Consider the following 13,809-nt stretch of genomic DNA (forward strand, 5'->3'; position numbering starts at 1 on the left):
GGTATCTTGTTATTTTTTTAACAAGCGTTTTTGTTTTTTCCACCAATGTTGGTGGCAATTCTGCCAAGTAGGAAGCTTCATCGCTGGAATTCTGGAATTATTAATATAAAAATTAATATAAAAATAAATATATATATATACATTCCATTACACAGAAGTTAGAAAAGTTAGAAGAAAAAATAAGATAACGTACTGTTCAGGTTGAATGTTTTCCAGCCAAGCATTTTTGAGTGCGTCCGCTGTTGTTATTCGCTTCCCGGGATCTAATTCCAACATTTTATCCAGGAGATTTAAAGCTGGGTCTGGCATAAATGAGAAATCCTCCCTCAAACGTCTTCCATGTACCATTCTTGGGTTAAATATTTTCCAATGTGGTAATTTTGTCACAGAAGGCCAAACAGCTTCAGTAGGTGTCCGCAAACTCTCGAAATCAATTCTAGCTGCATTATTTCTGCGTTGCCCTAAGGTCACAAATTATAAATATTAATAATAATTATAATGTATGTATACATAATATAATTAACTTTTTTGAAATTCGAGAAATGATTAGTTCACTTAGAATAATGATATTTACCTGGAATAAAGGCTTCTTCCAAAACAACTCTCCTAATATACATCCGCAACTCCATACATCGATTGCAGGTCCATAACGTTCCTCTCCCAACAACAGTTCAGGAGATCTATACCACAGAGTAACCACCTTGTTAGTATATCGTCTTTCTTTGTCCTCCGCGTTATAAACACGCGCCAATCCAAAATCAGCCAGTTTAACTTCGCCTCTGCAAAAATTACAAGATCAGATAAAAAATTATTGAAAAAATTAATTATTCATTTTTGATTGAGGTTCACGTACTTCTTATTCATCAGTATGTTCGCGCATTTGATGTCTCTGTGCAAATAATTCTTGCTGTGGCAGTAATTTAAACCATCTAGTAACTGCTTCATAATACTGGCGTTATTCATCTCGTTAAAATTCACCATTCCAGATTCCAAAAGAGCCATTAGATCGTAGTCCATGCAGTCGAAAACTAAATAAAAGATACTTTTATCCTGAAACACAAAGGATAATTATAAAATTTTATAATTTTGTGGCTATTATGGATCAGATTAGTTGTGAGAAAGATGTTGGAGCCGTGAGAGTACCTTTCGGGAGCCCAGTGCATTTTGCTTATCGGTGACAACTTCCCTAAGATTAATGATGTTTTTGTGATTTAGATGACGTAGAATCTTGATTTCTCTGATCGACGTAATAGAGACGCCCTCTTTCTTATTTTCCGACCAGAATTTCTTCAAAGCTACAAGCTCGCTAGAGCACTTATCTCGCGCTCTGTATACTTGTCCGTAAGTACCCTGTCCGACCTTTGTGATAATATCGAATACATCCACACAGCGTTGACCCCAATCTTTGCCACCGGAGACTGATGTGGGAGTATGACATTTTGGTCGACCTATTACTTTCGGTCTCTTTGGCTCCGGTATCATTCGTTCCATCTTCAAGTGCGGTAGAATCGCGTTTGGATCGTTCTCGCTGCTTAGGTCATTTGATCCAGGCACAACTACGATTTAAGCAGTCGATTGATATAATAATATTATATAAGCAATTAATATTATATAAGCAATAAAACGAGTTGAAGAGTAAAAATTACCTGGTATCATCGACTGATCCTTAATGCTCCTCTTCTGCGGCAGCTTCGACGTCGAAGTTGGGAGCTTCATTTGCGTCTTACTAGGCGAAATATAAGGACTCGACGAGAAATTAATGCTCTTCAAGTCGTTCAGATTGATTCCAAATGAAAAATTGAACGAATTTTCCGCCTCAAAGGCTACTTTTGAAGTATTGGGTGAATCCAACGATTTGAGGGGCACCAGATTGTTGGGAGTATTGAACTTGGACATGATCAAATTCAGCGCCGACACAGGAAGCGGGATTTGGGAGAGTGCGATCGGGCAATTGGTAGCTACCGCAAACAAGGTGGGCGAGGTATGTACAATCACGTTGGAAGTCAAATTTGATGCAATTGTCGGCGCCGGCGGTATCACTGGCTGGCTGGCTGATAACGGCGGCGTTTCGCCAGCCAGACTATTGTCATCGCTCATCGGCAGGGGAATGTCGACGACGTCGACAGACTTGACCGTGTCTTCATTGCCGAGCTTAGCGGGCTGGTCCTTGTGATTCACTGGTTTGTCCTTATTACCATTGGAAGCCTTGTTTTCAATACACGCGTTACTGCCGTCTTTCTCCTTAAGGTCCTCTATGATCTGCACATTGTCTTGGGTGACGGCCTTCTCCCTCGCGGCTTGCAATTTCTCGTACACAAGAAGAGCCTGTCCGTACAAGTTCTCGTTCTTCATCATCTCCGCGGCTAAACTGTTCTTACTGATCTTCAGTTCTTGTACTCTGAGATTTCGGGCGGTGATGCTTGACGAACTTATGATTCTGGATCTTTGAGTGGAAGGAGAAGATATTCTCGGGCTCTTTGACTTATGTTTCCTTGTCGACTTGTGGGTTTTGCTGGATGAATGCGATTTCTTCGGAGTACCAGGACTACGAGACCGTGATCGGGAAAGAGACCTGAAATGTGACCTGAAATCAAAGAGACTGTCAAGTTAATACATGTCGCGCGAAAGGTATTTATTACTTGTTTATTTATATTAGAGAGAAAAGAGGATGGTATTTAAACGAGTTTTGACATCTAACCTGTTTTCAGTAGACACGTTATTGCCGTCTTTCTCCTCAGGGTCCTCTATGATCTGCACATCGTCTTGGGTGACGGCCTTCTTCCTCGCGGCCTTCTTCCTCGCGGCTCGCAATTTCTCGTACACAAATTCGCTCAAGTTCTCGTTCTTCATCATCTCCGCCGCTAGGCTATTCTTACTGATCTTCAGTTCTTGTATTCTGAGATTTCGGGCGGTGATGCTTGATGGCCTTCGCTTGTCTCTCCTATCCTTCTCGTGATGTCTATGACGTCGATCAGAGTCCTCTCGTCTTCTGCGTTTAGACGGTGGAAAGGTAGTCGTCTCTGTTCGTCGCCTGTGACTTACAGAACTCGGGCTGAATTCGCGTTGTCTGACGGGACTTCTTGTACTATGTCTGAGTCTAGCTGAAGCAGGACTGAAGTCTCTTTTCCGTGACGGCCTGCTAGAGTGTCGATGTGGAAGCGACGGCGACACTGCGATGGTAGTGTAAATATCATCATAATATTGCCTTTGAAGAAGTGGTTCAGATATTTCACCGTCTATGTAATTATTGCCGCGGCTATCCTCCAATTGTATCTTGTCGGGTTTCGGCTCGGACAGATCTTCGCTACTCACATCAGAGTATTCCATCAAAGATTTAACAACGGTCGGCACATTCTCCATGGACTTGTCGCGCGAACGTTTCTCCTCTTTTTTGCTAGAGCTCTTCCTTTTGCCATGTCTCTGATGTGTTTCGTCGCTGTTCTCGGAGCTGTGGCAGCTCACGTCGCTACTTGTGCTACCTTGATTGCGCGATTGAAAACTTCCATCAGGATCGAATTTTGAAGCCATGTCACCTACTGAAAAACAAAAGTATCGATAAATAATTCATAAATACAACACAAACGTATTGTCGGTATAGTAACAATCGTATAAAAGAAGACAGACTGTTGCAGACAAGTAGAATGAAATGAATGCACCTTCAACACTTCTCATCTTGTGGGAAGAAATATCATTGTGTAATGAAAATACTGTTTATGAAGAAAATGTATTATTGTTTTTATGTGTACCATCAAATACTTGTGACCACATTTTATATAATTGCAAATGGGATATGTGAGAACATTTGCATATGTTGTATAAAACGTGGTTACAACATATTGTATAAACATGGTTTAATGATGCATGTGCACAATGGTGCATAATGATCATACGAATGAACAATCGTATAAAGAAGACAGACAAATAGACGAAATAGACCAATAGGAAAATGATCAAGTGAGCAAATAAACAAATTATGAGCAAGTATTCTTTCTACCTTTTTTATTTTGTAAAAAAAGTATATTGCTATATGTTTATGAAGAAACATAAGAAAACTGTTCATAAGAAACTATTTTTACATGCACCAATAAATACTTAAGTCTAATCTACAATATGCTCTTTGCGTTCTGCACTTATCAAAAAAAAGAAAGATATATTCTTATAATAAATTAAACAACGCTTGTGAAACGAAATTGAATAAAAAAGCGAAATAACATATGTAAACTGCTTGCAACGTTATTCCACTTCTCGCTAGTGACCGATTAGCAAGCGGCGGATGTAGATTCAAGTTTTACCTTTACAGAACTCGTTTACTGTATCGCGCGTGATCCTTCACTAGCCTTCTTTACGTTATTGTAAGGAACGTATGTCTCTTATGATAACATAGCATAATACTTGCACAAATCATAGCTAAAAATTTCAAGCGAGAAATTTGTCAGTTCGGCAAAGAAGATAAGTTGACTACAGATTCGATTGGAATATCGCGACGGGCCCAATATCATCTATGTCTGCATTAAATTCGTGTACTATCGGAAGAATTCGCGTACAGAGCCTAACAACAGATCGCAGAAGCTGGACCGACTCTAAATTCACCATCATGACTCAACGGATCTTATTACGTATTGGCAGATATTGTCAACGAAATTTACAGCAAATATCTAGCAAAACTGATTTTAATTTGACAGATTTCACCACGTAGATACATGTCCAGGGTGTTGCACTTATAAACAGGTCAGTACGACGGGTTGCCTCGTCAGCAGGCACGCGTACCGTGTAGACCTTAGCGAAATTGTCACACGCGCAAGAATACTTCTTTCTACCTTTTTTATTTTGTAAAAAAAGTATATTGCTATATGTTTATGAAGAAACATAAGAAAACTGTTCATAAGAAACTATTTTTACATGCACCAATAAATACTTAAGTCTAATCTACAATATGCTCTTTGCGTTCTGCACTTATCAAAAAAAAGAAAGATATATTCTTATAATAAATTAAACAACACTTGTGAAACGAACTTCAACGCGCGTCGAACTGTTCGATGCGTGTATGTACTTATCTCACACGAGACTGATCGCAGGTACACGAAAGACCTTTTTCTTGAAGTGATGGGTAAAAGAAGGGATAAAGCAAAGTGAAAAGAATGGGCGCAGCTAAAGGCACGGAAGCTAAAGGCCCTTGCAGAATGCCAAGTAACAAGCAATAGGAACAGGGAATAGGAATTCGAATTAGCTTCCGTGCCTTTAGCTCCGCCCATTCTTTTCACTTTGCTTTATCCCTTCTTTTACCCATCACTTCAAGAAAAAGGTCTTTCGTGTACCTGCGATCAGTCTCGTGTGAGATAAGTACATACACGCATCGAACAGTTCGACGCGCGTTGAAGTTCGTTTCACAAGTGTTGTTTAATTTATTATAAGAATATATCTTTCTTTTTTTTGATAAGTGCAGAACGCAAAGAGCATATTGTAGATTAGACTTAAGTATTTATTGGTGCATGTAAAAATAGTTTCTTATGAACAGTTTTCTTATGTTTCTTCATAAACATATAGCAATATACTTTTTTTACAAAATAAAAAAGGTAGAAAGAATACTTGCTCATAATTTGTTTATTTGCTCACTTGATCATTTTCCTATTGGTCTATTTCGTCTATTTGTCTGTCTTCTTTATACGATTGTTCATTCGTATGATCATTATGCACCATTGTGCACATGCATCATTAAACCATGTTTATACAATATGTTGTAACCACGTTTTATACAACATATGCAAATGTTCTCACATATCCCATTTGCAATTATATAAAATGCGGTCACAAGTATTTGATGGTACACATAAAAACAATAATACATTTTCTTCATAAACAGTATTTTCATTACACAATGATATTTCTTCCCACAAGATGAGAAGTGTTGAAGGTGCATTCATTTCATTCTACTTGTCTGCAACAGTCTGTCTTCTTTTATACGATTGTTACTATACCGACAATACGTTTGTGTTGTATTTATGAATTATTTATCGATACTTTTGTTTTTCAGTAGGTGACATGGCTTCAAAATTCGATCCTGATGGAAGTTTTCAATCGCGCAATCAAGGTAGCACAAGTAGCGACGTGAGCTGCCACAGCTCCGAGAACAGCGACGAAACACATCAGAGACATGGCAAAAGGAAGAGCTCTAGCAAAAAAGAGGAGAAACGTTCGCGCGACAAGTCCATGGAGAATGTGCCGACCGTTGTTAAATCTTTGATGGAATACTCTGATGTGAGTAGCGAAGATCTGTCCGAGCCGAAACCCGACAAGATACAATTGGAGGATAGCCGCGGCAATAATTACATAGACGGTGAAATATCTGAACCACTTCTTCAAAGGCAATATTATGATGATATTTACACTACCATCGCAGTGTCGCCGTCGCTTCCACATCGACACTCTAGCAGGCCGTCACGGAAAAGAGACTTCAGTCCTGCTTCAGCTAGACTCAGACATAGTACAAGAAGTCCCGTCAGACAACGCGAATTCAGCCCGAGTTCTGTAAGTCACAGGCGACGAACAGAGACGACTACCTTTCCACCGTCTAAACGCAGAAGACGAGAGGACTCTGATCGACGTCATAGACATCACGAGAAGGATAGGAGAGACAAGCGAAGGCCATCAAGCATCACCGCCCGAAATCTCAGAATACAAGAACTGAAGATCAGTAAGAATAGCCTAGCGGCGGAGATGATGAAGAACGAGAACTTGAGCGAATTTGTGTACGAGAAATTGCGAGCCGCGAGGAAGAAGGCCGCGAGGAAGAAGGCCGTCACCCAAGACGATGTGCAGATCATAGAGGACCCTGAGGAGAAAGACGGCAATAACGTGTCTACTGAAAACAGGTTAGATGTCAAAACTCGTTTAAATACCATCCTCTTTTCTCTCTAATATAAATAAACAAGTAATAAATACCTTTCGCGCGACATGTATTAACTTGACAGTCTCTTTGATTTCAGGTCACATTTCAGGTCTCTTTCCCGATCACGGTCTCGTAGTCCTGGTACTCCGAAGAAATCGCATTCATCCAGCAAAACCCACAAGTCGACAAGGAAACATAAGTCAAAGAGCCCGAGAATATCTTCTCCTTCCACTCAAAGATCCAGAATCATAAGTTCGTCAAGCATCACCGCCCGAAATCTCAGAGTACAAGAACTGAAGATCAGTAAGAACAGTTTAGCCGCGGAGATGATGAAGAACGAGAACTTGTACGGACAGGCTCTTCTTGTGTACGAGAAATTGCAAGCCGCGAGGGAGAAGGCCGTCACCCAAGACAATGTGCAGATCATAGAGGACCTTAAGGAGAAAGACGGCAGTAACGCGTGTATTGAAAACAAGGCTTCCAATGGTAATAAGGACAAACCAGTGAATCACAAGGACCAGCCCGCTAAGCTCGGCAATGAAGACACGGTCAAGTCTGTCGACGTCGTCGACATTCCCCTGCCGATGAGCGATGACAATAGTCTGGCTGGCGAAACGCCGCCGTTATCAGCCAGCCAGCCAGTGATACCGCCGGCGCCGACAATTGCATCAAATTTGACTTCCAACGTGATTGTACATACCTCGCCCACCTTGTTTGCGGTAGCTACCAATTGCCCGATCGCACTCTCCCAAATCCCGCTTCCTGTGTCGGCGCTGAATTTGATCATGTCCAAGTTCAATACTCCCAACAATCTGGTGCCCCTCAAATCGTTGGATTCACCCAATACTTCAAAAGTAGCCTTTGAGGCGGAAAATTCGTTCAATTTTTCATTTGGAATCAATCTGAACGACTTGAAGAGCATTAATTTCTCGTCGAGTCCTTATATTTCGCCTAGTAAGACGCAAATGAAGCTCCCAACTTCGACGTCGAAGCTGCCGCAGAAGAGGAGCATTAAGGATCAGTCGATGATACCAGGTAATTTTTACTCTTCAACTCGTTTTATTGCTTATATAATATTAATTGCTTATATAATATTATTATATCAATCGACTGCTTAAATCGTAGTTGTGCCTGGATCAAATGACCTAAGCAGCGAGAACGATCCAAACGCGATTCTACCGCACTTGAAGATGGAACGAATGATACCGGAGCCAAAGAGACCGAAAGTAATAGGTCGACCAAAATGTCATACTCCCACATCAGTCTCCGGTGGCAAAGATTGGGGTCAACGCTGTGTGGATGTATTCGATATTATCACAAAGGTCGGACAGGGTACTTACGGACAAGTATACAGAGCGCGAGATAAGTGCTCTAGCGAGCTTGTAGCTTTGAAGAAATTCTGGTCGGAAAATAAGAAAGAGGGCGTCTCTATTACGTCGATCAGAGAAATCAAGATTCTACGTCATCTAAATCACAAAAACATCATTAATCTTAGGGAAGTTGTCACCGATAAGCAAAATGCACTGGGCTCCCGAAAGGTACTCTCACGGCTCCAACATCTTTCTCACAACTAATCTGATCCATAATAGCCACAAAATTATAAAATTTTATAATTATCCTTTGTGTTTCAGGATAAAAGTATCTTTTATTTAGTTTTCGACTGCATGGACTACGATCTAATGGCTCTTTTGGAATCTGGAATGGTGAATTTTAACGAGATGAATAACGCCAGTATTATGAAGCAGTTACTAGATGGTTTAAATTACTGCCACAGCAAGAATTATTTGCACAGAGACATCAAATGCGCGAACATACTGATGAATAAGAAGTACGTGAACCTCAATCAAAAATGAATAATTAATTTTTTCAATAATTTTTTATCTGATCTTGTAATTTTTGCAGAGGCGAAGTTAAACTGGCTGATTTTGGATTGGCGCGTGTTTATAACGCGGAGGACAAAGAAAGACGATATACTAACAAGGTGGTTACTCTGTGGTATAGATCTCCTGAACTGTTGTTGGGAGAGGAACGTTATGGACCTGCAATCGATGTATGGAGTTGCGGATGTATATTAGGAGAGTTGTTTTGGAAGAAGCCTTTATTCCAGGTAAATATCATTATTCTAAGTGAACTAATCATTTCTCGAATTTCAAAAAAGTTAATTATATTATGTATACATACATTATAATTATTATTAATATTTATAATTTGTGACCTTAGGGCAACGCAGAAATAATGCAGCTAGAATTGATTTCGAGAGTTTGCGGACACCTACTGAAGCTGTTTGGCCTTCTGTGACAAAATTACCACATTGGAAAATATTTAACCCAAGAATGGTACATGGAAGACGTTTGAGGGAGGATTTCTCATTTATGCCAGACCCAGCTTTAAATCTCCTGGATAAAATGTTGGAATTAGATCCCGGGAAGCGAATAACAACAGCGGACGCACTCAAAAGTGCTTGGCTGGAAAACATTCAACCTGAACAGTACGTTATCTTATTTTTTCTTCTAACTTTTCTAACTTCTGTGTAATGGAATGTATATATATATATATATTTATTTTTATATTAATTTTTATATTAATAATTCCAGAATTCCAGCGATGAAGCTTCCTACCTGGCAGAATTGCCACCAACATTGGTGGAAAAAACAAAAACCCTTGTTAAAAAAGTAACAAGATAAGAAAAAGTTACAAGATTTGTACAGTAGTGTAGGATACTTTTATTTTTAATTATTCTTTGAAATAGCATATACAGTATCTTAACAATATCTTAGGCTAATTATGAATGTATTACGGCTGTTCTAAAACTTAAAAGCGTTCTATGAGCATCCTATATTCTTAGAACTTTGAAATAGAATATTCTGAAGATAATTTTCTGTACAATCTCAGAAGCACTCATTTGTTAACTCTTAGAACATTTTAAAGAAAGTTCGAGAAACAAAAAAAAGATATCCTCAATATATTCTATATAATCTGTACGCTCAGAAGCAGGTATGGTGTCCCTCGGTGGCCTCGCCCTTATAGAAATATCATACTAAGAATCATTGATAATTACTTATTATCCAGTATTTTTAATACTGAAAATAAGTAATTATCAATGATTCTTAGTATGATATTTCTATAAGGGAAGAAAATGTAAATATATGTATTTATGTAGAAACATAAAATATTTTTAACCCTCCGTTTGCTTTATGTTTTTTACTAACGCCATTTGCACGATGACCCTTTAAGTCCTGTAACATTTTTTTGTTAAACTCATCTAAAAAATCTGAAAAAATTCTGGGATACTCTAGACAGATTATATTTTATGTTCCAATAGTTACTTTAGTCATTTATTAACAATTTTTTGCAATAACAATTTAAATTTGCCGAAATCGACAAAAAATGTAATTTCGTAAAAAAAATTCATAACTTAACAACATATTAAAGGTAACAAAAATATTTTCAAGTTTTTTTAGATGAAACTATTTTCTTAAAAAAAAAAGTTCTATATACTGATTTAAAAAAGTATAATTATTTGGATGATTGAAAATAAGGATGATTGAAATATATTTCTGAGGTGACAAAAATTCAAGAAAAAGATGATTTCTTACAAAAATTAATCTTTATTATAGGAAAATTGGCGGAAATAATTACAAAATGTCATGACAAAATAAAGTGAAATTGCTTCGTCGTTTAAGCCTAGTATAGCTCAGAACAAAAAGATCTCAGTTGGAACAAGAAAGGAAGCATGTGTTTTCTCTTGACGTCGCCCTTATAGAAATATCATCCTAAGAATCATTGATAATTACTTATTTTCAGTATTAAAAATACTGGATAATAAGTAATTATCAATGATTCTTAGTATGATATTTCTATAAGGGCGGGTGCTGTCAAATCGATTTTTTTTTGAATTTTCGGAAAACGGATGACGCTATGAGTCTCATATTCTAAAACTATAATTCTTAAGCCTAGCACAACTCAGAACAAAAAGATCTCGGTTGGAATAAGAAAGGAAGCATGTGTTTACTCTTGACGTCGAGTACTGTCAAATCGATTTTTTTACGAATTTTCGGAGAACGAATGATCTTATGGGTCTCAGACTCTAGAACTATAATTCTTAAGCCTAGAACAACTCAGAACAAAAAGATCTCGGTTGGAACAAGAAAGATAGTATAAGTTTACTCTTGGTCCGATAGACTGTCAAAAACTTTTTCTTAATTTTTCGGGCTTATAATTAAACTTATTGATTTGTGCTTTTGGAACAATGTTTGGAACAACTAGAACAATCTGTATCGGTATCGGAATGCTTTATTTTAAAAAAATGGGGTGCCAGGTCAAAAACATTTTTTTCATTTTTTGGACTTATAATTCAACTTACGGATTTGTACTTTTGGAACAATGTTTGGAACAACTAGAACAATCTATTGTGGTATCAGAATGTTTGATTTTCGAAAAGTGGGGTGCCAGCTCAAAAAATCATTTTTTTTTGTTTTATTCGAAAACCGTTTCGAATGAAGCAATATCACTTTGGAACAATGTGGTACAAAGTCAGAACAATCTGGAACAACTTTCAAAATTATAAATTTCAAAAAGTGGGGTGCCAACTTCATACACTTGTGAAACGATTGTGTACGCGTAGTGCTTTTTTGCGACGAAAATGCGATTTACTCCACAGGAGTACACGGACATGATTATTGCCTACGGGCTAGCGGGAGAAAATACACATGTCGCGGCTCGCGTTTACGCGGAACGACATCCCGGGTGTGCACGATATCCAACGGCAAATACAATTTTACGTACAGTGCAACGATTGCGTGAAATTGGGTGTCTTGTGCATAATCATGGTGCGGGTGGTCCACGAGTGTGTCGTCGCGTTCGAGATGAAGAGAGGATTCTGGCCGCGTTTTACGAAAACTCTGGGACCAGCGTGCGTCATGTGGCACGAGAACTGGGACTCTCGGGGTACGCGGTGCATCACGTTTTACGTGTGAACGGATTGCACCCGTACCATTATCAGCGTATGCAACAGCTGCTGCCAGGAGATGCACAACAAAGAATTAATTTTTTTGAAAGTACTGTGATTACTGATTTTTTATATTCGCGGTATTTTTATTGAATTGTAACCGTCAGCCGTCGGCAAAACACGCAGGTTTTCTCGCGCAATACTATCGAGATCTGTCTTTCACAGACCGTATTTTGTGGACCGACGAGGCGATTTTTACGCCAAACGGCATATTTAATACGCGTAATTTTTTACATTGGGACGAAGAAAATCCTCACGTCGTCCGCGAAGGTGCGTTTTAGAATCGATGGTCTATCAACGTATGGGCGGGAATGATCGCGGATCAAGTGGTATGTGTGAGCGATAAAAATAAAACAACTTTTCTTTCGCCACTAAATCTAAACATTTTCGTCGATGATTTCCAGATTGGTCCGTATTTTTTGCCACCGCGTTTAAATGGCGAAATATACGCTAACTTTTTAGAGACGGAGTTGCCGGTACTCCTCGCCGATGTGCCTTTTCGCACACGGGCGCAGCTGATTTTTCAGCACGACGGATCTCCTGCGCACTTCTCTCGACAAGTACGCGATATATTAGACGCGCGTTATTCTGATAAGTGGATGGTCGTGGTAGCCCAATCACTTGGCCGGCACGGTTGCCAGACTTAAACGTACTAGATTTTTTGTATGGGGTCATATAAAAAATCTAGTTGAACATCGACGTAATAGTAGAGAAAACGAGGTACATGCAGCTATTGTTGCGGCCTTCGGTACTATTACGCCGGAAATGGCGCATCGTGCAAAGCGCAATATTGTTCGAAGAGCCGAACTCTGCGTACAGCAGAACGGACGACATTTCGAGCAATTTTTGCATTAAATAATGAGAGTGGATTAGGCCTACTGGGGATACTACTATAAAAAAAACGCACCGTGCTATCTACCGCTAGATGGTGAGGAAAGGATAGCGCTTTATTATTTTTTTCTAAATCCGGAGAATCACGTGAATCTGTCACGGAGGACAATAATTTTTCGATTCCGAAAAATGAATTGAATGAAAACAGATTATAATCTGTCTGGATTTTGCCGCCGCACCCTGTATATTTTTTACATGTTATTTTATGATATGATTTTTCTGAATATTATTTAAACGGTTCAAAAACATTACAAAAAATATTTTTCAAATGTTATTTTAACATTAATTTGAAATTATTTTATAATTTATTTATTATATTATTTTATTTATTTGAATAAAACTGTTCACAAGCACAATGTTATCTTTTTTCAAAATTGAATTTTCCTCGAAGATATAATACATTCTAAACTCAAAGAATCCCATAGTGAAATATCAATAGCACATAAGGAGCTAGCACGGATGTCTTAGTGCTAATAAATACTAATATAACTTTAATATTAATATAATTGTGGGAGGATAAAAATGTCCAGTATGTCAAACGAAAAAGAGCGGATAGCTTTTAATCATCAGAAATATTTTTAAGATATTGCATTGATTTCAAATAAATGTTAAAATAACATTTGAAAAATATTTTTTGTAATGTTTTTGAAACGTTTAAATAATATTCAGAAAAATCATATCATAAAATAACATGTAAAAAATATACAGGGTGCGGCGCCAAAATCCGGACAGATTATAATCTGTATTGACCAATTCGAATTCCTATTCCCTGTTCCTATTGCTTGTTACTTGGCATTCTGCAAGGGCCTTTAGCTTCCGTGCCTTTAGCTCCGTCCATTCTTTTCACTTTGCTTTATCCCTTCTTTTACCCATCACTTCACCAAGAAAAAGATCTTTCGTGTAGTTCACCTGCGATCAGTCTCGTGTGAGATATAGTGCAACACGCGTCGAACACTGTGACTGTGATTGTGATTGTGAAGACTCTGACTCTGACTGTGATTGTGAAGAAACCTTCGCTGGAAAG

At 38.4% G+C, this 13,809-nt stretch overlaps 1 protein-coding gene across 1 annotated transcript in view; it reads left to right on the forward strand.

The window, feature by feature from the left end:
- Positions 1–9,598, forward strand: part of LOC116851044 (cyclin-dependent kinase 12-like) — a gene marked incomplete at its 3' end in the record, with an annotated part of 24,313 nt that extends 14,715 nt beyond the window's left edge. Inside the window, 8 exon segments of the mRNA XM_032830046.1 lie at positions 6,032–6,869; positions 6,984–7,921; positions 8,012–8,424; positions 8,518–8,714; positions 8,789–8,993; positions 9,107–9,152; positions 9,155–9,374; positions 9,481–9,598. Of these exon segments, the coding sequence (XP_032685937.1) occupies positions 6,040–6,869; positions 6,984–7,921; positions 8,012–8,424; positions 8,518–8,714; positions 8,789–8,993; positions 9,107–9,152; positions 9,155–9,374; positions 9,481–9,598 (2,967 nt within the window).
- Positions 9,599–13,809: the final 4,211 nt, after the last annotated feature.

Source organism: Odontomachus brunneus, unplaced genomic scaffold (genome assembly GCF_010583005.1).
Source record: "Odontomachus brunneus isolate Ranch 3 - 2012 unplaced genomic scaffold, Obru_v1 Obru_scaffold_164, whole genome shotgun sequence".
In the NCBI taxonomy this organism is placed as follows: Eukaryota; Metazoa; Arthropoda; class Insecta; order Hymenoptera; family Formicidae; genus Odontomachus; species Odontomachus brunneus.